Genomic DNA, 22,490 nt, shown 5'->3' on the forward strand with positions numbered 1-22,490 from the left:
TGACCCTCCTCGGCAGCCCTGTTCCCTCACAGGATGGCCATGACCCTCCTCGGAAGTCTAGTCTCCCTCACAGGACATCCCCAATTTCTTCCTCAAGTCTAGTCCACCTGATAGGACAGCCCTGACCTTCCTCAGCAATCTAGTCCCCTCACAGGACCCCCCTGACCCTCATCACCAGTTACGTCCACCTCACAAGAAAGATGGGACCATCCTCAAAAGTCTAGTCCCCTTAGAGGATGGCCCTGACCTTCATCAGCAGTCTAGTTCCTAACACAGGATGGCCCTGACCCTCCTAAGGAGTCTACTCCCCCTCAAAGGATGGCCCTTACCTTTCTCAACAGTCTCCTCCACCTCCCAAGACAGGCAGGACCATTCTCAGCAGTCTAGTCCCCTCAAGAGAATGGCCCTCACACTTCTCGGCGGTCTAGTCCCCCACATACAACGGCCCAGATGCTCCTCAGCAGTATAGTCCCCCTTACAGGATGGACCTGGCCCTCCTCAGCCATCTAGTGCCCCTCAGAGCAAAGCCCAGACCATCCTGAGCAGTCTCATCCCCTCAAAGGAAGGCCCACATGATCCTCACCAGCCTAGTCCCCCACATAGGACAGCCCAGATGCTCCTCAACAATCACATCTACCTCACAAGAAAAACAGGACCATCCTCAGAAATCTAATTCCCTCAGAGGTTGGCCCTCACCTTCCTCAGCAGTCCAGTCCCCCCACCCACAGGATGGCCCTGACCCTCCTCAGTACTCTTGTCCCCATGACCCTCCTCAACAGTCTAGCACACTTCATAGGACAGCTCTGACACACCTCTGCAGCCTAGTCCTCCACACAAGATGGCCTTTACGCTCCTCAAAAGTATAGTCTCCCTCACAGATGGCACTGACTCTCCTCAGCAGTCTAGTCCCCCTCAAAAGATGGCCATGACCTTTGTCAGCAGCCTAGTCTCCCACACAGGTTGGCCCAGGTGTCCCTCAACAGTACAGATCTCCTCATAGTACAACCCTGTCCCTCCTCAGCAATTTAGTCCCCCTCACAGGACAGTGCTGATACTCCTCAGCAGCCTATTCCACCTCACTGGACAGCCCTTCTCTAGTCTAGTCACCCTCACAGGATGGCCCTGACTCCTCCTTTATCTAGTTAGTTCTCTCTCACAGGATGGCTGATATCCCTTTCTAGCATCCTCATTGCATCTATGGCCCAAGCGCTCCTTAACAGCCCAGTCAGCCACTGCAGCCTTCCTCACCACACTCCAGCCACCCAGAGAGCTTCTCACACATCATGACCTTGCCCTTGTATCATACCTCCATGTCCCCTCCACCTCAAATGATCTCTCCTCCTTCCTTTGCCTGGTTAACTCCAGCATGTTCTTTGAGATCTATTTCTTCCTCTAGAGCACTTTCTCTGATCACTGCTGCCTGCCTGGCAGCGCAGTCCCTCCCACCAACCTCCCTAACAGTACTGCTCCCACTCCATGTTGTCTCCCTGACCACACTCTGAGGTATCATCCCTCCTTCGCAAATGCATTGTGTAAAAACAAGTACCCAAAGCTCATTACTGCCTAAGTATTTTGCTGTATTTTATTGTCTATTCTACTGAGATGATTTATGCCTATTTCATCCATATGGAGGAAACACTCTATAGTGTGTGCTACTAAGCACCTCTTCCCATCTTCACATTCAGTGACATCACATTAGTGACTTGAAATTAGCCATGGTGGGAGTGTTTATCTTGCAGAATTATGCAATTGCTTCAAATCAGAATTTTTTTGCCCTGCAGAGACAGATGTGAAACACCAGCGTACCAATGGGAAAATGCTGCATCCACAGTGCAGACACAAAAACCTGACAGAAACTGGAAGTTGGCCTGGGAAACTGTCTCACCTGCCCTCCACTTCTTCATTCCTTGCATATGAATGATTTCAAATCCCTTTTGTCTTCCAGGTACCCTCTTCTTCTAAACATGTAAGGTTGAGAATTTCTATCACAATTCCAGAGAATGCAAAAGAGTGCATAGGTATGAAAGAGGAGCCAGGTCATCTACTTTCTGAACAAATAAGCGGCATCTCTTTTTGATGAGAAAAGATGATAAAATACAGTGGATCTTAGAGATGACTTTAGGAAATACTATAGGGAATCAGAGATCTTCAACAGCACTCCATGGCTTTTGGAGAATTTCAGGCACAAATAAAGCTTCTCTATTTAGTATTCAGGAAAGATCAACAACAGTTTTCTGGGAAATAAATGGAGAAATAGCTCTCATCCACTTGAGTTGAAGTCTCATCTCGATTCAATCCACCACCTGTAGGCTGCCCTTACCTACAAGGCCAGTGAAATGGGCCTGTTCTTACTGGGGCAAGACTCAGTGCCTCACCTTCTTCGGCAGATACCCGGTGCACTTGTTTGTTTCCAGGCCAGAGGAAAATGGAGGTAACTGGGTCGACAAACAGCCTGTAGTACCCAGCAATTAGACAGGCTAGGTCTTTTGCACTGTTAGATTCCAGCAGCAAAGTCAGAACCTTGGAAGGTAAAGAGAACGTTCATGTTTATCAAGGGCCAGACGGCAGTCTGAAGACTGACAGCAATACAGTGTGAGGCCAATGAGAGATTCCAAGTAAATCCAGCCATGGTCCACAGGGAGGCCTCCTGGTGCCCCATGTTCTCACCTGCAAGGCTTAAATGAACATACACATATGCACATATACAGATACAATCACGCATGCACTCACACATGCACATGCACTCACACACACATATTCACAAATGCAGAGTGGGTTCCTCTCATCCAATCTATGTGACGTCTTCTGTCTCTCCATCCTCTACCCCAGACTCCCATCCCAACCAACCCCACCATACCCTGCTCATTCATGCAATGGGGACCCTTGAAGACTTGACTGGAAAAGGAAAAGAAGCAATAACAAGTGGAGAATGAAGAAGGTGATAAGAAGAATAAAGCAACCTTCTTGAGCACGTCGCGATTAAATCAAAGGAGGGCAGGATAAATGCTCAGCAGGTACCCTGCACTATTTGCCCATATTAATTTCTGCCACTCAAAACTCTTGGGCAGCCATCTGGTCTTGTGCATGTGTAATAAAAATCATCTGCTGTTTTCCATCTAAGTTTCTGAACCCAGTAGGAACTTCTCCATCAGGAGAGAACGTGGTCCAGCTCAGTTTATACCAAATACCTTTTAGGAACTTTCCAGGAAAATGCACTGCTAGCCACTTTCCCTTTGATGAGACAGGATGGACAATCTGTCCTCTCAAGCAGATGTTGGACATTAGACCTTATTATTATTCAAAATTCATATAAACTACCTTAGAATAATTTGGCCCCAAATTCCAGAAGCTGGATTCAGAATCTCTCCCCCTTGTATTACCTTGACATCCTGAAGATACACTTTGACCATGCTCACTTTCTCAGACTCTTCTGTCAGATCTACACGGCTGATGCTTGCAAACTCTGCCAGTGTGGATATGATGTTGAGTTTGCTGTTGATAATCTGGCTAATCCCATACTTGGCTCCAACTAGAAGGGCAATGTAGGATTCTCTATCCTGTAACTGCAGAAGGGTGGAAGGGGAATTAGTTTCCATTCACGAGCTAGTGAAAATACATTGCACATGTAAGAAATAATACCTCTCTCTATACTTCTTGATTCCTACCTTAGGTCCTACCATCATTCCCCTAGACTATTGCCTTACTTGGGCCCCAACTATAGCAAAATCAAGTATAAATTTATCTCCCATAAGACCCTTTCCAGTAGAGTGCTCAGCCAGAAGACTACTACCTGTTCCATAAATACAATCTGTACTTTCATACCTATGTGCCTACATTGATTCTGTGTCTTCCTCTTGGAATCCCTTCTCTGCCTTCATTATCTGTTTAAATCCTGACCCTTCTTTAAAAGCTTTCATCAAAACCTACTGCCCACAGAAAGCAGCTGCCTCATCTCAGCCTCCTTGAACCAGGTTAGTCTCTTTCCTCTCTGTTGTGCTCACACTGTTTCCTCTGTACTTCTCTGATAGCGCTGAGCACTTATGACTTCTTATTGTAATTATTAGTATTCAAGTCAATAGTAATTCCATGTCAAGCTCCTTGATAACACGGTCTGTATTTATCACTATTTGTAACCCCCAGTGCCCAGCAAGCACCCTGAGCCAGTTCAATGTGGTTGGTTGCTTCTCTCATTACCAGTTCTTTCCTAAGTAAAGGGAGACTAAGGACAGAAACTGGACAGAAGGCAAAATTAGCCTTGGAAAAATTGGAAAGTTCTTCTTGTACCTTCAAAAGCTTTCTTTCTAGGTTTCTTTTCCACCTTTTGGGTCTTCTACTTATGCAAAGACTCCATCTATTATTTTCCCTTCTCTAACTATCTGATGCTCTTCCTTTCTCTCAAAACATTGACTCTCTACATCGTTAGGTCAACAATCTGATTAAATTGACCCATCACTGTAAATGACTGAGAAGCACACCAAATCCTCTTAAAGGAGTTTTGTTAATATGTTGAAAAAAAAGCTAACCTCTAATTGGTAATTGGCTTTGTGCCGGAGAGTTCTGGGGCTGTGATGGGGGAGAGTCCCCTCAAGCCATATCCCCCCCCACACACTGAGTGCTAAAAAGCATATGCTCTAGGCCTAGGCTCCAAAAAACAAGGAGGAGGAAGAATGGGAACAGAGCAGAGGACTCTTCTGCTTCTCCTTCCCTGTCTCAGGCCCACCCCTCAGTTCTTCCAGTCTTCTGAACAACAGGGACCCCAGCCCAGCAGTCTAACATTCCTATCTTTCCTTCGTGATTTCTAATTTTTCTGCTTCATCTTCATATATCCAAAGCTCCAGAGTAAACTTCTCATAGTACCCTTCATCAGAATGCCTTTCCTCTATACTGAAGTCTGGCCCAATCCAACCTTCTTGGCCTCCCTTAATCCCTTCTCCCTGTCCTCATCCTGAAGCTAGCAGAGTTACCCTCTGTCGTCTAACTCCACAGCAGTAGCCCTGTGCGTGTCTCATGGCTTTGCTTTGTCTTACTGGGTAGCTTGTTTTGTCCTTCGATTCACCTCTGCCTCCCCCACCATCTGTCACAGAGCTAGATGGTAGATGGTGAAAGCAAAGCATGAAAAATACTTGCCAACGGGGTACTTTTTAAATTCCCAAACGAATTCTAGTACATGATAGAGTTCTCAGGAATTTTAGGCTAAAAGATACACTGATTTTCAGAGGACCTCTAAAGTCCCTTATAAGAGTAGGGTTCCACAGTTCTCTAATACATACCATTAAAGTAGCATTAAAGATTTTCCCACCATACGTCTTGAGTTCCCCGAGGATCTGTAGATAATTCAAACGTAGCTGAGCAGCGGAAATAAGTTGCTTAAATAGAAAAAAAAAATGTTGAAGTCAGAGTTATTCACTCTCCTAAAATCCAAGCAATGTTGAAAATGTTTCCTCTGAGGTCTCACAACAGATAGCTGGGTGGGTCAGCAGAGGCCACTGTGACATTACCTTCTGTCGGGGTTCTAGCAAATTCTGGTTCCTCTTCATGTGGAAGCTAATGGCTTTCTTGATGTCTTTGCCTTTCATATTTCGGAGTAAAGTTGGAGATATAAAGTTTTCTATTCCCCAGTCTTTCCTGCCATGAGACATTGGAGACAAGGAGGCCCATTTTTGCAGTGTACTTGGCTCTAATGAAGAGCATAATTACATTTGATTCAGTACTTCATGTTCCCATAATACAGCAATTATGAGCCTTTCTCCAGTGGAAGAAATATATACATATTTTTCTTTCATACACACACACACACACACACACACACACACACACACACTCCACAAAAATCACCACAGCCATTAGGAATTAAACCCCATTGATCATTCTGGGAGCTCATTACTCTTAGAGTAGTACTCTATTAATCAGAACAGGAGTTCTCAATCTTTTCCACTACAACCTGTGTGACAAATAATGACAGCACATGTATAACACTCTTATGGGGCAACATAGAGCACCGACGGATCCCCAAGGCCAAGCTTCAGAATGATGCCAGCTGAGTAGCCTCGAAGTCTCCCACAAACTTGTTAAAAATACAGATTCTCAGACCTCACTCCCTAGAGATTTGACTCAATACATCAGGGATAGGGCCAAGGACCTGCTGTATTTTTAAAATATGACTCCACATCTTATTTTGATGCCCATACAGGACAGAGCTGAGATCTGGGGAGGGGCTTGGCAAACCTGGGTGATGCCACCCAGAGGAACTCTAAGCTAAGAATCAGGAGGTGTTGGAATCCTAGGACTTGCAACTGCCCTAGTGGGGATATAATGCACTAGGAATTTGTTCACACCCCCAGGAAAAATTAATTTCCAAGGCCTTCTTGCCCTTAGAAAAGCTTAACACTGAACTTGTCAACTGATTTCCCAAAGATATCCTCCCAGGAACTGGGAGTTTACGAGGGGATCCCGTGTCATTCCATCTGGACTGGGAGCAGCTCGGTTCTGACATCTGGGGGAGCCAGGCTGGGGTGGAAAGACAACAGATAGATAGATGGGTACGTGAGTGAATATCAGCTTTCTGTGGCATCTAGCCATCCTGGCCAGGGGCCAACAAATTACAAGTGCAGTGCAGCTGCTGTCCCCTGCCACTCACTCTATATACTTCAAAGAGATCTTCTGTGGCTGGGCACATGCATAGATCCGCTCCTGGATATGCAGGGCTGCGAGTCGGAGTGCAGAACTGCATTTCATTTCTACAGCAAAGCGCTCCTGGAGCACATCGCTGCAGCTCTGGAAGAGAATGGATAGAGCAGTTAGGAAACAATAACAGACATACTGTGTCCCCTGGTTCTCTCAGGTGAAAGGTAGCAGGACCAGGAGCTCAGCTTTGAGAGCTGGCTCTGGCAGTTCTTGGCTGTGTGACCGTAGTTAAGTTACTAAGACTCTCTGAGCACTGGTATCTTCCACTGCTAAATGAGAATAGTTAAATCTACCTTACACAGTTTCTGTGAGGTTTAAATTAGATAATGTGTATGAAAGCAGGTACAAGGCACACATTATACAATCTAAAGCATTGATGGCATTGTTGTTATTATTCTTATTATTTTCTGCAACCATTTCTGTAAGGCTTTGGGCAAATTAATCTACCTAGTCTGGGTTATCTCGTCTGTAAAACGGTGATGCCCCCCAAATAATTCTTTTTCATCAGAATAAAAATGACATAATAACTCTCACCTAAGGAGGAACACCAGGCTAGGGGTCAAGGAACGACTAAGTGGATGGTTCTGCCACTAAGTGGGTGACCCCGACAAATCATGTGACCTTTCCAAGACTGAGTTTCATCATCTCTAAAATGAGGCTTTGAAGCACTAAAGCCCCTTTTAGCAATACGAACTGTAATTCTAAAGATCCTAGAATGGTATTAGAAAATATATCATCCATGTCGAGGACTAAGCCTGAATTTCATTATGATATTGTAAATCTCCTAACATAGCAACCCAGTGACATAAAAGGGAATTCTGAGGGATAATCAAGCCCATCCTCCTTCAGACAAAGATAATCCCTATCAGGGAATTGCTTAATTGCCTTGAGTTTATGTTCAAAATAACCCAATATGCCATTATTGGGAACAACCACTGTTATTTTAGGAAGCAGAGACACAGTCACCTGCAGATAGAGGTATTCAAAGGCCACGGGGTCTTCTTTCAGGAGGTCCAGGGGGTCCTTGGGAACAAAACACACCCTGAAGAGGCAGCGGTAGTCATGTGACTCCTCCCTTTCTACCACCTGTGAGGGGTAAGGGAGATATTATTAATCTTCTAACTGCTTTTGTCCTCGTAGTTATTTTACAACACTACTTTTTTTACAAAAAGACAATGAAAGCTAGGCCCAAGAGATTTCAATTTTAGTGCTTCCCAAGATAGCTACAGACCTTTGCTCCTAATTTGACTTTCTTTCGTATCGGTATAAAATGTAAAAGATTCAAAAGGATGCTGTTTCCCACTGACCCATCTCTGAGTTCCCCTTTCAAGAGAAACCCCATCTCCAATTGCTTGTGTGCCCCTTCCAGAGACAGTCTATACACACACACGCATGCACACACACACACGTGTGTCAACATATGTATATTCTTTTCTCTTCCACAAATAATATAATATACATACCATTCTGCATCTTATTTTTTTTTCACTTAAACTATTTTTGGGATTTAATTTGATTTTCTTTCCCAATGCAAACGGAATAGAAGTAATTAAACAGTCTGCAAGCAGCAAACCTTCTGATAGGTGAGTGGGTAAGAACTCATCTGCGATGAGAAATGCTCAGAGGGGCTTCTATGAGGTCATGCCTTACTCATGCAGTTCCCTCGCTTAAAAAGCCCCTTACAGTTTTTCAACTATTGAAATCCTATTCATCTCTGTAATAGTGCACATTCAATGAGTATTTGTTGAATTAACCTGTGTTTGGCTTTAAAATACTGGTACAACGAATTACTGAATGACCGAAAGATTGAGTGGTACAGACGGATCGGCCGTGTTTGCCCTATCCTGCCATCGGGGACCATCTCAGAGGGGTAAGACCCACAAAATAGGCTTAGACACAGCAACAAATGCTTCCCTAATGTCTCAAAGGCAGCAGGTGCAAGGGTAGATCATCAGAGCAGGAAGCCAAAGATTTGGGCTCTATCAGCTGTGTTATCTTCAGAACATCACCTTACCTCTCTAAGCCTCTGTCTTCACATCTGCAAAATGGGGATCTTAAATCTGTGCCCTGATGAAAATCGGGCCTGATTCTTGTCCTGTTATGCCCAGGCTGAGCAAGCTCTGCCTTCTGGGGCATGAGAAGTGCATCAAACCTGCAGACATGCTGAGCCCTGTCCCCACAGGTTCTGGCGGAGACACGCAGCCAGCCTGGCCTGTGCCTCCCAGGAGCAGGCAGCTGGTCCTCCTTACCTGCTGGATGAGTTCCTCCTCATGCAGCAGGTGCAGCTGCGAGACACTGTACTGCTCTTCCAGGGCCAGCGCGAAGTACTCGATACTTCGGATCGACAGCTTCTCCTTCACCGTGAGGATGATGTCCTAGCAGGCACGGAGAGGCACAGGGGTCATTCGAGAACAGGGAAGCCTTCTCTGACCTTTTCTCTGCTTCTCCGCACAGCTAGGGAGAGAAAAGCCTGTGGTGATGGGCTCACTGCCAACTCAGGCAGGGCGCCAGCTCCCGCTCGTCAGGCCCCTCGTGGCCCTGCACCCACCGCTCTCCTCTCCTCAGACCCCAGCACCGCCCACACGGCCACACTTGGAAGGTCGAAGCCATCCAGTGAGCGCTTCTGCCTCTTTCCTCAGTGTCCCTGGATTCATCTCCTCTCTGGAATTCTCGGTCTGTATCTTCAACTGCTTACTGGACAGAATCCCACCACCCACTTGTGACGTGACTGAGGGAACTCTCTGAACCTCAGTTTCTTCCTCTGCAAAATGGAGCATAACAATGCCTACTTCTCAGAGTGGCTGACAGAATGGAATCATAAGTAATTCTGTGCATTACAGTTGCCATGTCACACTCCTCTTGTTTACTCCTGAGGCCCTGTGTCATCACAAGGGCTTTGCTGCCTCAGAGCATTCACACATGCTGTTCCCTCTGCCTAGTATACTTTTCCCATTGCTCTTTACAAGTCTGCTTCTTTCTCATCCTTCAAGTCTCAGCTCAAATGTCACTTCTTCTGGCCACTGAATATAAAGGTAATTGTCCTTGTTATTCTCTGTCCCAGGTTCAGGTTTATTTCCCTCATCATTATTTAATATTATTTTCTTCAATTAACAGCTATAGTAAAGTGAATGTGTTTTAGATCTATATACCACTTGCTAGCTGTGTGTCCCTAGATAGATTGCTTATGCTCTTTATGCCTCAGTGTTTGCATCTGTAAAATGATAATAATGTCAACACCTATCTCATAGGGTTGATGTATATATTAATTCCCCCATAAAGGCACTTAGAACAGTATCTTGCAGATAATAAGTATCCAATACATGCTAACTGCTAGTGCTTGTTTTCTTGCTTATTGTCTTGCACCCTGCTGGATGGTGAGCTCCCTGAGAATGTGGACCTTGCCTGTCTTGTGCTCCATCAGACAGTATATCCAATGCTTGGCACTTAGTAGATGCTCAGCAAACTTTCACTTCATGAATAAATAAAAATCATAAATGTACCGTCCCAAATCATTAGGTGCCACCCCACTCCTCCTGACTCCCGATTCTGAATCCTCTCTCTACTTGTTCCATTACCCCCCATAACTAACCAGTGACTAAGCCCTGAAGAGTCTATCTGCTTCTGCAACTCAACGACATTAATTCAGTGCCTGTGGTGTGCTAGGCATTGTGCTGGCTGTGATGGAAACTCTGTCTCTTCACTCTATCCCTTCTTCCCCATCCTTCCACTTCTACCTTGAGCTCATGCATTTCTCCGGGCTTTGAAGAGTAGTGTCCTACGGATCCCACCACTACCCATCCATTCTCCACCTTGCATCTAGAGCAAAGGTTAGCAAACCATACCTGTGGACCAAATCCAGCCCACTGCCTGTTTTTGTAATTAAAGTCTTATGGGAACATAGCCATGCCCATTTGCTGTAACAGCAGTGTTGAGTAACTATGACAGAGACCCCGTGGCCTGAAAAAAACCTAAAATATTTACTATTTGGCCCCTTACAGAAAAAGTTTGCTAACTCCTAATCTGGAAGAACTTGTCTAAGGCTTTTACTGGTCATGTTCTCTCTGGGTCAAGAATATTCAGTGGTTCCTCATGGCCCACTGGTCAAAATCCAAACTCTTCAGCTTAATATTCGCCTCTCTCAAGTATCAGATGCCAACCTACTTCTCCCTCTTTATCGTCTCCTGTTTAACTCAATGCACCCTGCTCGCAAGCCCCACACATTTTCCAAACTTGCCCACCTCTGGGTCTTTGTTGGTCCTGCTCCCCATGTCTGGATGCCGTCTTCAAACATCCCTCCTGATCCACTCCTGTCAAAGTCCATCTAATCTTTCCACGTCTGCTATGTAGGCTACCACCCCTGGAGGCCTTCACTTGCTGCCCAGCTGGAAGCTCTCTCTCCCCTGAGCACATACCACACTGCTTCTGTCCCACTTTCATGGTCCTAAGCACACTATACTTTGTTTGTGACTTATCCCCAGGTCTTAACTCCTCACCCCAGCCCCATGCTATGACTCTGGGCTTCCTGAGAGTGTGACCCTGGGTAATTTGTTTCTGTATCACCAACAGCCAAGCTGGCACACAAAAATGCCTGGCACACAAAAGTCTCAGAAATGTTTCCTGGATCAAATAACATATTCTTTTCCTTGATTTAGAGAAAGAGAGTTTTCTTATGCAAGAACTTTTCTTCCCTTGGTAAGGGAGGGGAGTAGAGAAGTCACCGATGCACTGACAGTGATTTTCCTTTTTTCACCCATAGGACTTCTTGATACCCACCTCTCTCTCTTTCATGAAGAACTAAAAGATTTGCTTTAAAAAATTTGGCTACTACAGGTAAGTAAGATTAACCAGTATTATACTGGCTAAGTCCTTGTTCATTTATCATCTTGAGTTTAATTCCTCTGTGATATGGGCCTTTGTTATAAATATCACCTCAAAAAAATTTTGGCCACCAAAGGGGGACTCACTTTAAAGAAATCGACCCTTCCATTCCAATCCTCTTTGATCAAAGATGACAGAAGTAGAACTCTTGTCTAATTCATTTGCAAAAACTTCCCTTTCATGCAGAATGGCAGAGAGACATGCTCCAGCACAGAGTTAAAAAACAGTCCAATGGGGGGGGGGGACCAAGGGCAACACACGTAACCTAGATATCTGTACACCCATAACTTGCTGAAATAAAAAAAAATAAATTAAAAAAAAAAAACAGTCCAACGGGGGTCTTGCTCTTGCTCAGGGTGGTCTCGAACTCCTGACCTTGAGCGATCCACCCGCCTCGGCCTCCCAGAGCGCTAGGATTACAGGTGTGAGCCACTGCACCCAGCCAAGTGTCTAACTCTTGTGGTACTACATATTCCTGCATTAAAACAGTTGATCCAATATCAGCAATGATATTTCAGTAATTAAATGATGAAGAAATCTAATGTGAATTACTTTAATTCTATAGGTAAGACTGTATGACCACTTGGAGTTTTTAATTTGTGCTTAAAATTTTGAACAGTGAAACGGAGCAAAAACTGTGAGCTGAAATATTTTTGTTTCATAAGTGCAAATTTTAGTTCCTCCAGTAAATATTTTACCGAATCTGAATAATAAATGTAACTATTGCAAAAAAAAAAAAAAAAAAACCAGTCCAAGTTTGAAGCCAGTTATGAGCTAGCTGACTTTGGCAAGCTTTAGACATCTGGACCTATTTTCTCATCTGCAAAGAGGGGATAACATTGTTTACTTCATGAGGTTACTGGGGCATTAAATGAGAGAACATACAAGGAAGTGCTTGGGAGAGTGTGTGGCATGTAGTAAACACTTAAAATCTGTTCCTCCCTTCCCTTCCTCCTCTGGGCTTGGGGCTTCCTGGGTTCAGAGAGGTTTTCTCCAGCTTCTTCCAAGTCATGCTTAGGAAGGAATGGGATAGGGCGTTTGGAACAGCTCTCTAGGAATTGCCAAACGAAGATGCTAGAGAGAAACACTAAGGGTGTGTGTGCATATGTGTGTGCATTGTGTGCATGTGTGTGCACGTGCATGTGTGCATGTGTGTGAATGTACTGTATGGATGTGTGTGCATGTGTGCCTTGGCTACTGTCTATTACCTATAGCTGGGTTGGCCCACCTGAACCTGGTCTTTCCCAGTACTAAAAGAGCTGGACTCGATGTTTCCTCTTACAATTTTTAATGTTTAAACCACTTATTTTGCTTCTTCACTGCAGCCTCACCCCAACACTATTTACTCCCTGCTCAAGAACTGTCAGTGCCATCCCCCTATGATCTATGGACAAATCCAAACTCTGTTGTTGCCTGCCATCTGAGGCCCTCCATAGCTACTCCTCCCCTCAAGAAAATAGCCTGTGCTCCAGTCCTGCTGGATGGTTTGCTATTTCCTGGGCAATGCCCATTCTTCTGGTTCTCTGTTTTAGTCCATGTGACTCCCTCAGACTGATGTATACACCACCCCTCAACTGCCCTGTCCCTGCTTGCCCTTGTTGAGATCTTAGTTACTCTAAGACCTGCTCAGCTCAGGTCCAGCTTTGTTGCCAAGCCTTGTCTGGCATCTTGATAGGCTGGAAAAGATGGTGCTCTTCCCCTTGCATGCAAAGCATTTCCTTGTCCCTCTCTTCACAGCCCTTATTTCATCCTTCCTGGACTATTGGTAGTGTCTTGAACGTCCACCCTCCCTCAACAAGACTGCAAGCTCCTGAAGATAGAGACCACCTTTTACCAAGCTCAGTAACCTCTGTCAGAGCATTTCGTATGGGGGGATTTGTTACACATAAGTTTAATTGACTTTAATGCAGAACAGAACATGCAGGGGCCTGGGCCTTTCCTGACATCTCACCTGGGTTTTTAGCTGCTCTAGACTGTCTTGGGTAGCAGGTGGAGTCACAGACAAGAGGCAGGGAGGCCTGGTGATTAAGGATGAAAGCTTAGGAGTTCTAAGATGACCTTGGGCAAGTCACTTCATCCCTCTGAGTCCTGATTTCCTCCCCTGCAAGATGGTGATAAAAATACCATCTTGCGGGACAATTGTACAACTAAATGAGGTAACACAGTGCTTGGCTTATTGCAAGTGTTCAGACCATGGTGGTTATGAGACCAAGGCAGGTGCAGGGCAAGATGCCTGGAGATCCTAGGAGCCAGCAAATTCTCCTGGGAAAGAGGTTCAAGTTTATTCTTAATACCTTCACAGTTGTGTTTGTATCAAACTTGAAAGCTTTGGTCTGTCCATTCTCCAAGTACAGCTTGAGCACATTGGGCATACACAGCAGAGAATTACCCTGGAAAACAAAAGAGTATTGTTGTGTCCCTGTCACACCCTTCCTGCCCCTGGGTGTGACAAATCCTTGGCTGCCCAGCCCTGTCTGGTTTAGAGAGCAGGATCCTCCCTAACCTCCTCACCATGACAGGGGTCGCTTCTTGGCATTTGGAAATTTCTCCAATGGACAGGAGGCATGCTGTGTCAAGGGACACTCATGAGAACTATTAGATATGACAAATGGTAGAGAGGGTAAGCCCTGCTACGAGCATACTGATATCACTGCACAAGCCTGTGCAATGTCTTCATGACCATCGGCTGACATTTCGCTGCTGGCTGCCACCTTTATGGGATGCAATCTGGCAAGCCAGATGGCCAGCATGCATCCTGTCCGAAATGGGCCTTTCTGAGATTCTTGTACCCTACCTGGTGGGGCTGGGGCAGAACACTCCCTCAGAGCCTCCCCCACCCCCATTTTATTGCTGCATTCCCTGTAGTGAAACATCACCAAAGGGCAGAAGGAGGCTCTCCACCTCCACTCACCCCAACCATCAACCTAGATATGTGAGGCCTCCTAAGGGACTCTGCCACTCTTGGAGGGCTTTTGGGGAAAGAGGCACAGGACTGGTCTGTGTTTGGTGACCCTGCACCAGCCTGAATTCCTGGGGTGGAGCAGGCCAGAGTTTTGGAGAATCCCTCCAGCTCTCATAAGAAGTGACCTCTGAGTGTTTAGGTGCAGATAGAAAGGGCCCTTGGTGCTGGTGTCCCCCAGAAGCACTGAGAGATTCTAGAGTCCCCACGATTTGAGCTAGAATCACCCCAGAACTTTTATCTATAAAGAATTTGGGTGTAAAGCCCTCCTAGATAAAGAAGTTTATAATCTTTTCAAAACACCTAACAGCCTTTTCAGATGAGAATCGTGCATCTTCTAAATACAAGGGTGCTTGTGTCTTCTCAGCAAGACTCACAATCAGCATTCTCTTTAATTTTTTTTAAACCACAGTATTTTTATGGAAGGGAAAGGAAGATGTTCATATTCCAGTGCCATTTCAAACTCCGTTAGGATGAGGGATTTCAGACTGCTTGCTCTGCTGTCATCTTACTTCTCTGGCTTTGGGTGTTTAGAAATCTTAAGTTTTTGATTTCCCAAGTGGAAAATTTTTCCTTGGTACTTTTCTTTGTGATTTAAAAGGCCTATAAAAAATACATCCATAACAATATCACATTACTACCATTTACTATTCTCTAAGGCTTCTTCTAATTTTTATCTATATCTGTAAATAGTTTTAAAGAGCTGCAATAACAGAATATACACGATTCTACCCAACACATATTTCATATACAATTTTTATGTGGGCTTAATATTTATAATTTTAATGGCTTTATAATATTCTATTGAGTTGAAATATCAGAATTGATTTAACCATTCCTCTGTCCTAGACATTTAGCATTTCTTCCATTTTGGGGGCTATTTTAAATATTGATACTATAGATATCCATATCTTTAAATATATGAAGTTTTGCTTTTAAATTATTTTATAGACTAAATTAATAGAAATGCAATCTCTGGGCCACTTTTTATGGCAGTCACTAAGTTTTGTTTTTTTCCACCCAAAAAAGTTTAAACCAATTTACAAAGCCACCAGTTAGTGCACAACTGTAGTTACTTTCTCAACATCGGGACATATATTTTTTCTCTATTTGTGCTGATTTACTAATATAAAGGACCATTTTTTAATATTTTCCTTTGTATTTCTTTAATTGTGAGCAAAGTTAAACATATTTCCAATGTTGGTTTACTATTTCGGATCCTTCTAGAGTGACTGTGCATTCTGAGGCAGCCTTATGTCCCAAGGGGAAAAGCTTAACTACCAATTTTATCAACCTTTAAACACTTGAAGGGATGGATAGACAGGTCACAGGGATGAACTCTCACAGGTTTCACTGTCTCTGCCTCCTGTGGTTGATGCAGAGTCTCCTGTCAACTCCCCTTGGTGAGCCAACCTGCAAGTCTTCCCAGAGACACCTTTTTTAGAGACCGCTGTTCCTCTAAACTCCCTATTCCCCCAAAACTCTGAACCAGTTTTGTAGCCAGTTGAGGTCAAAACTTGTCTCTTTCTGGTCTGCTCGGCATAGACACCAGTGAATGGGAGGTCATGGTCATTTTAACAAATCACCAACCAGGTGATCTGGTCCACGCCTGTAGTGCCCTTTTTCTCTACCTGTCCTGCTACCTGGTTCTCACCCTCACTACTCATCACTGTGCACAACTCTTAAAAACATGTATTGAATCTAAATTTAATTTGCTAAAGAGTTTCAATCTATTTTCACAAACATGGACAGAGACTCAAATATTGCCGACTGACAAAAATCTCAGGTCTTATCTGATTAATGCACTAGGCCTCCCACTGGACCCTTGCTGAACAAATCCACCTTTCTCTGTCAGCTCTAACTGAAGCTGTGCTCGGGTAAGCAGCAGGATAGGTAGGCTGTAAGGGCTCTGTGGATGTAGAACAGGTAACCTGGAGCCATTGTTAAAATGGCCATGACCCCCTCCTGCCCCCATTTGCTGGTGTCTATGGTGAGAAGACCTGAAAAGGACAAGTTTTGACTTGAAAGTTTCAAAATCTAATCATGATTCCCGATTTCGGAATGACAATAATTGCAGACCACTGGGGGAAAATTTGTAAATTATCAATAAATGTGGCTTTTCTCCAACAATCCACATTAATATCAAACTCTAGCCAACATTTTTCCCTTTATAAATTTGTCTTCTAAACCCCTAATTCTGGGTCTCTCCATTTCAAACAGGACTAGACAGCACATTGTGGTGAAAAACCAAAGAACTGAAGTCACGGAGACTGGGCTCCTGCATTTTCTTACTGTGAGATCTTAGAGGTTAAGTCTCTCAAACTCTTAAGCCTCTGCTTCTTTTATTAAATTCCCTTTCTTGTAGGGTATTGTAATGACTAGGATTATGTATACAAAAAGTTTAGGTGACATAATAAAGGTTCAATAGATGATAGGCTCTTAAAAAAAAAAAAGCAATCCCTACTACCACCATCACTATTATCAACATATCACCTTCAGAGGGAATAATAAGTTTAAAGATTCACAGTGAGAAATTAACTATTGGAATCTGATGAAATTTCATGGGCAGGAGAATGGAGTCACAGAGTAACAGAGGGCCACACCCAGTGCTTTTCTGCCTGGTCCCCACCCACGGCCCAGAGCCCCAACCCGCTCTCCTTGTCCATGGTCCTCTAGCATCTGACTGAGAGGGCGCACAAAGCCCCTAGCAAATGCACTGCACGCCCTCTGCATCCTCTCAGTGCTGCGAGAATCCAGAGGGGCAGGGAATTAAGTGCTATGAGGCAGCCTATCACCTTCGTGAAGAGTAATCTCAATCCCCTGACCAGTGGCGCACCTGGCTGTGTCCACTGACAAGCACTTCCTCAGCAAAGTGCACCTTCACAGGGTTGGTCTTCAGTCTGGCTCTCTTCTCCTCAGTCAGAAAGGATGATTTAGGGACTCCCTGAAAAACATTAACATGACATATTTTAGAACAGTACTTTCATAAAAGTCATGTATATCTTCTCATTTCTTTAAAAAAACCAATCCAAAACTTTGACAGCTGTTGGAGATTTTATTTAAACCCACAGGAAAGGATGACATCCCATTAAAGATCTCCTTTCATAAAATCTAGAGATCCCAACCCAGGCGATGTTCTCATGTGTCTGAGAATAGTTGAAAATTCAATGTGGTAGCAAAATGGCTGTGATAGGATGAAGACAAAGAGAACTGGCCCATGAATGAGGAGACCTGAACTCCAACCCAAGTTTTGCTACTCTACAGTTATCAGAACTACCTCAAATACAAATTCTTATGAAAGACAACCGGGGGGTATGTGTGTGCATGCACACATCAATGTGTGTAAAATAAAACAAAATAACTCTGTGTGACTCTGGCCAAGTCCTTGCCCCTCTCTGGCCTTCAGTCTTCCCATCTATAAAATGTGGGGGCTCCAATCTTTGTGATTTATTCTTGGCCCACCTTTGCTCTTATCCTTTGGGTAGCACTCTCTTTTCCCAGAGGTAAAGAGAGTCATTACAGGTTGCTATGAGTATATGGTGAAGCTCTTGGACTAGACTGTATCAGACCAAATTGTAACACTTCATGAACAGCATCTTACATGATGTGTGATCTTCCAGGGTGTGATCTTCCTGGATGAAACCCTGATACACCATTTCCCAGGCTAGCCTCCTAGTTCCCCTGGCCGGGATAGTCCTTTAGGCCAGCCTCTAAAATGTTTATGTGTGTAAAAGTACCAAGATGGAACTCTGGGTTACATTCTGTGAAGCTGAGAGAAGAAATACACAACAGCAATCAGGGAAACTGCTGGAAACAATGTTCATACACTCAGATGTCAATAGACCAAGGCCATGAAGTACATGAAATGAATACGTGGCCCGGAAATTTTAATACAAGAAGATAAATGTGATCTTACAGGTAAATAGAACCTCGGTGTGACAGGATACATGACTATGATTCAGTCTGTCAAACATATAGTTTGCTTTAAAATTAAAAAAAACCATTTAATAGAAGAGGGGGAAAATAACAGTGTTCCCAGAGAAGAAGTACACCTGTAGGAATTCCAACCAGAAGGGAGGGAAAAAATAATGGAAAGAGAAAGTTAAAGCCTAAAATTAGTGATGAGACTATCAGATTGCTTTGAAAGAATTCATCAAAACCCCTATACCAGGTGAATCTAGGGGGCTCCTGGACCTATTATATGTACCAGTTAGTATCACCCACAGAACAGAGAATGGAAGAAATGTTAGGAGATTTAAGATGGTCAAATAACAAGTTTCCCAGAAAATGAATTCTGAGAAAGTCGGAGGATTCAGGAAAACACATATTGGTAAGCTTGTCATTAATTCTTGGCAAAATCCAAGATGAGAGATGGTCAGAGAGCTTTTAGACAGTGATCACTAACAACCAATATGGAGTTACCAAGAATAAATCAGAGCAAACCAAGTTCATTTTTCTTTTGAAGATAGGATTCCAGATTGATAGGCCAGGGTTCTGTGGACATAGTAGTATTCCTTCATTCTTGCAAAGAATTTGATAAGGTCTCCTATAATCCCCCTGTGGAAAAGGCCAGATGCAGAGCCATTAGGTGGATTCAAAATTAGTTGACGTATACTCAAAATAGTCCTAATTTCTAACTAAGAAACTCAGGCTCCCTTTGGCTCAATCCTCATGAATGATGTTTAGCAACGCTTTGGTTGAAGTCAGAGAAAGTGAACTTACCAAATCTGTGAATGACATAGAACTACAAGGTGTTATCAGATATGAGGCAGCTGAAATTTTGGGGGAAAAGTCAAGGAACTGGGACTCTCAACGAGTGCATGGGAAACTTGAGGACCATAGACAATGGGTCAAAGTCCAGGAAATCACCAAATAAATAAATAAGAGGAAGTAGGAAGGCAGGGCTGTCAAGAGCTGAGGGCAACAGGGTAAAGTGAGTGGTCAAAGCAAAAGGTACAACCATCACCACCCTAAAGACTTGAAAGTATGGGAAATCAGGGGCAAAACAGAGGAGAGATGCAGAGAGAAAAGGAATCTGCAGGAGGTAACCATTGTTGTCTCTCACCCTAGGCAAGGGTTAGGCCCAGAACTGGCTCACGGCAAAGAAAATCAACTGGCCTGGAACTGGAGGAAGTGGGGGAGACTTGGGAAGAGGGGGTTCCCTGACAGCAAGGAAGATAACTACAGCTGATGACTGTACAAATAAGCCTTTCAGCCCCACAATTCCTTGACTATAAAATCAGGGCCAGAACACTGGGCCAAAGCAACATGATTTGACAGGGATTAATGTGAAGTGTGGCACTGAGGATCCAAAAAATCAATTGCAACAAGCCTGGGATTAGGGAGACCTGGCTTGGAAGCTATTCATTTGAAAACCAGTTCAGTATTCAGTTGGCCACAAGTTTGGCCCAAGCCAACAGTGTGACTGGGCCTGCTAAAATGTTAACCCCATCTTGGGCTTCACTAGCATGCTTGGCGCATGTTGTAAGTGCACCCTCTGGTGTCCTGGTACTCAGCACTGGTTGGCTGCAGGTAGAACTGTGTTCCTTTCTAGGTGCCACCATTTGGGAGGATCACCATTAAATTGGAATCTGTCAGAAAGCTATCAGGGAAGTCAGAATGCAGACAAACACATCTGTGAGGAAAAGTTGATGGAACAGTTGATTAGCCAGGAGAAGAGAAGGCTACACTTTCAAATCTTTGAAAAACTATTTCATACAAGGTAGACTTGTTCTGAACTACGCCTCGTTGGTGGGAGTCACGTGGTAGAAGAGCCATTCTTACATTTGCAACCACCCAACCAGGAAACCGGCTGCTTTGAGACAAAATGTGCTGTCATGAAAATTCCCAACCTACAGGCCCCACTATGACTACTATACTTTTACGCCTGAACATGAGCTCCGTTACCTATGTATCTCAGCATCTAGAACATACTGTAAACCACCTACTTAAATCCACATAAGCCATCTAATATTTTAAAGAGACAATCTAAAGGATATGGGCTACCCATTATTCCAGAACTTCTAAGCTCTCCCTGATTTCTAAATTAATTCATCAGACAGCAGTAGGCCTGAGCTGATAAAATCCCTTTGTGCATGTTTTTGCTGAAGGAAGAGTTCATGCTTAAAAGGGCAAGGAAAGGGACAAGCTGGAAAACATTTTTTATATATTTTTGCGATTACCTCCACCCTCGGTTACAAATGTTATTTATGAAGACAGCAGGGTTTAAGGAGATAGAACAGCATAATGCTAAGGAATGTTGGTCCTAGAGTCTAACTATCTGGAAAACAACCCAGCTTCACTGATTTCTGCATGTGAGACCATAGGTGTGTGAGGCCACACTGTCCTCATCTGCCAAAGGGGGATAATGAATGTATATTCTTTGTAGGATTTCCTTTTGGTAAAAATTAAATGACATTAAATACTAGCATTAATATTATTACAAATAATTAATATATTATAGACAATTATATAAATAATACAGATCTACAAAATGAAAACAAATTTTTTCCATAAAATTCTATGGCCTAGAGAAGCAGTAATTAATATTCCAACTTTGGATTTTATAATTCCTAATCAATTTCAAGTCATTTGAGACCTCCAAGAACCTACCATGACAACAATAAGCCTCCCTGCTGAAGCAAGATACATAGGGTTGCTTTGTAATGTTTGTATTAATAACATGTTTCAGGACACTTCTGGTGAGAGGTCCAGGAGTAGGCTAGCCCAGCAGTCCCCAACCTTTTTGGCATCAGGGACTGGTTTCATGGAAAAAAATTTTTCCACGGACTGGGGTGCGGGGTCGAGGATGGTTTCAGGATGATTCAAGTTCATTATATTTATTGTGCAGTCAAATATCTCTGCTAATGATAATCTGTATTTGGAGCCACTCCCGGGCACTAGCATCACCACCTCCGCTCCACCTCAGATCATCAGGCATTAGATTTTCATAAGGAGCGCACAACCTAGATCCCTCTCATTCATAGTTTACAGTGGGGTTCATTCTCCTATGAGAATTTAATGTCGCCGCTGATCTGAAAGGAGGCGGAGCTTATGCGGTGATGCGAGCGATGGGGAGCAGCTGTAAATACAGATGAAGCTGCGTTTGCTTGCCCGCTGCTCACCTCCTGCTGTGCTGCCTAGCTGGCCACAGCCTGGTACAGGTCCACAGCCCTGGGGTTGGGGACTGCAGAGCTAGCCAATATGTAGGGCATTTCTCAGAGGCACTGATGTCCATAAACTGGGCCAATCTTGGCTCTCCCTGCTGGACCTCCAGAGCACAGTATTCACATTCCCCTCTTCCTGGAAATCTTGCAGGAATCTCAGGATTGGTATTGGACACATATCAATTTTCATCTCCCCATACTTTCTATCTTTTAAAGGATGCAGCTATATGTTGTTTCCCTCTCTTCTTACTTAACAAGTATTTTCTTTTGCTCATTTCTTGGAAATGGAGTAAGAAAAAAAACTACCTGATTAAGATGTTAAGATGATAATCAGCTAAATAAAAAGAATGTCTTAACACCTGCAAACCATTTATACCGATTAACTTTCCCTGTTTTTACATTGTTTTCACATTATTTCATAGACAAATTCTGTTTAGAATAGAAGAACCTCCACTTATTTGTGCTTAAAACACTACGTCTTGTCATCACCACTATTTTACATTAAGGCAAACATCTTAATGCTAATTAGGTGGCTTTTTCCTATTCTAGTTCTAAGAAATAAAAACAAAAGATAACACTTGTTGAATATGGAGAGGTAACCAACAATTTCTTTGCTTTTTAGTGTTGTGAAGTGTTTGAACCACAGAAATTTTATATTTTCACATAATCAAATAGTTGTGTGTTCCACTGTGCTTTTTCCTACTCTCTATATGCTTAGGAACTCTTTCTACAGCTTATGATCAGATAGACATCCATCCATATTGTTTACATTTTTATTGTTTGTTTTTTATATTTAAATTCTG

At 43.6% G+C, this 22,490-nt stretch overlaps 1 protein-coding gene across 1 annotated transcript in view; it reads right to left on the minus strand.

The window, feature by feature from the left end:
- The window catches only part of FRMPD1 (FERM and PDZ domain containing 1), a 113,562-nt gene that overhangs the window by 7,264 nt on the left and 83,808 nt on the right, over nucleotides 1-22,490 (minus strand). Inside the window, exons 6-14 of the mRNA XM_012656156.1 lie at nucleotides 17,358-17,465; nucleotides 13,857-13,952; nucleotides 8,934-9,059; nucleotides 7,651-7,770; nucleotides 6,638-6,774; nucleotides 5,499-5,625; nucleotides 5,271-5,366; nucleotides 3,381-3,563; nucleotides 2,376-2,520 (exon numbers count right to left, since the gene is read on the minus strand). Coding sequence (XP_012511610.1) covers nucleotides 2,376-2,520; nucleotides 3,381-3,563; nucleotides 5,271-5,366; nucleotides 5,499-5,625; nucleotides 6,638-6,774; nucleotides 7,651-7,770; nucleotides 8,934-9,059; nucleotides 13,857-13,952; nucleotides 17,358-17,465 — 1,138 coding nt within the window. The remainder of the gene's footprint in view (nucleotides 1-2,375; nucleotides 2,521-3,380; nucleotides 3,564-5,270; nucleotides 5,367-5,498; nucleotides 5,626-6,637; nucleotides 6,775-7,650; nucleotides 7,771-8,933; nucleotides 9,060-13,856; nucleotides 13,953-17,357; nucleotides 17,466-22,490) is intronic.

This window comes from Propithecus coquereli, unplaced genomic scaffold (genome assembly GCF_000956105.1).
Source record: "Propithecus coquereli isolate 6110/MARCELLA unplaced genomic scaffold, Pcoq_1.0 Scaffold114, whole genome shotgun sequence".
Classification (NCBI taxonomy): domain Eukaryota; kingdom Metazoa; phylum Chordata; class Mammalia; order Primates; family Indriidae; genus Propithecus; species Propithecus coquereli.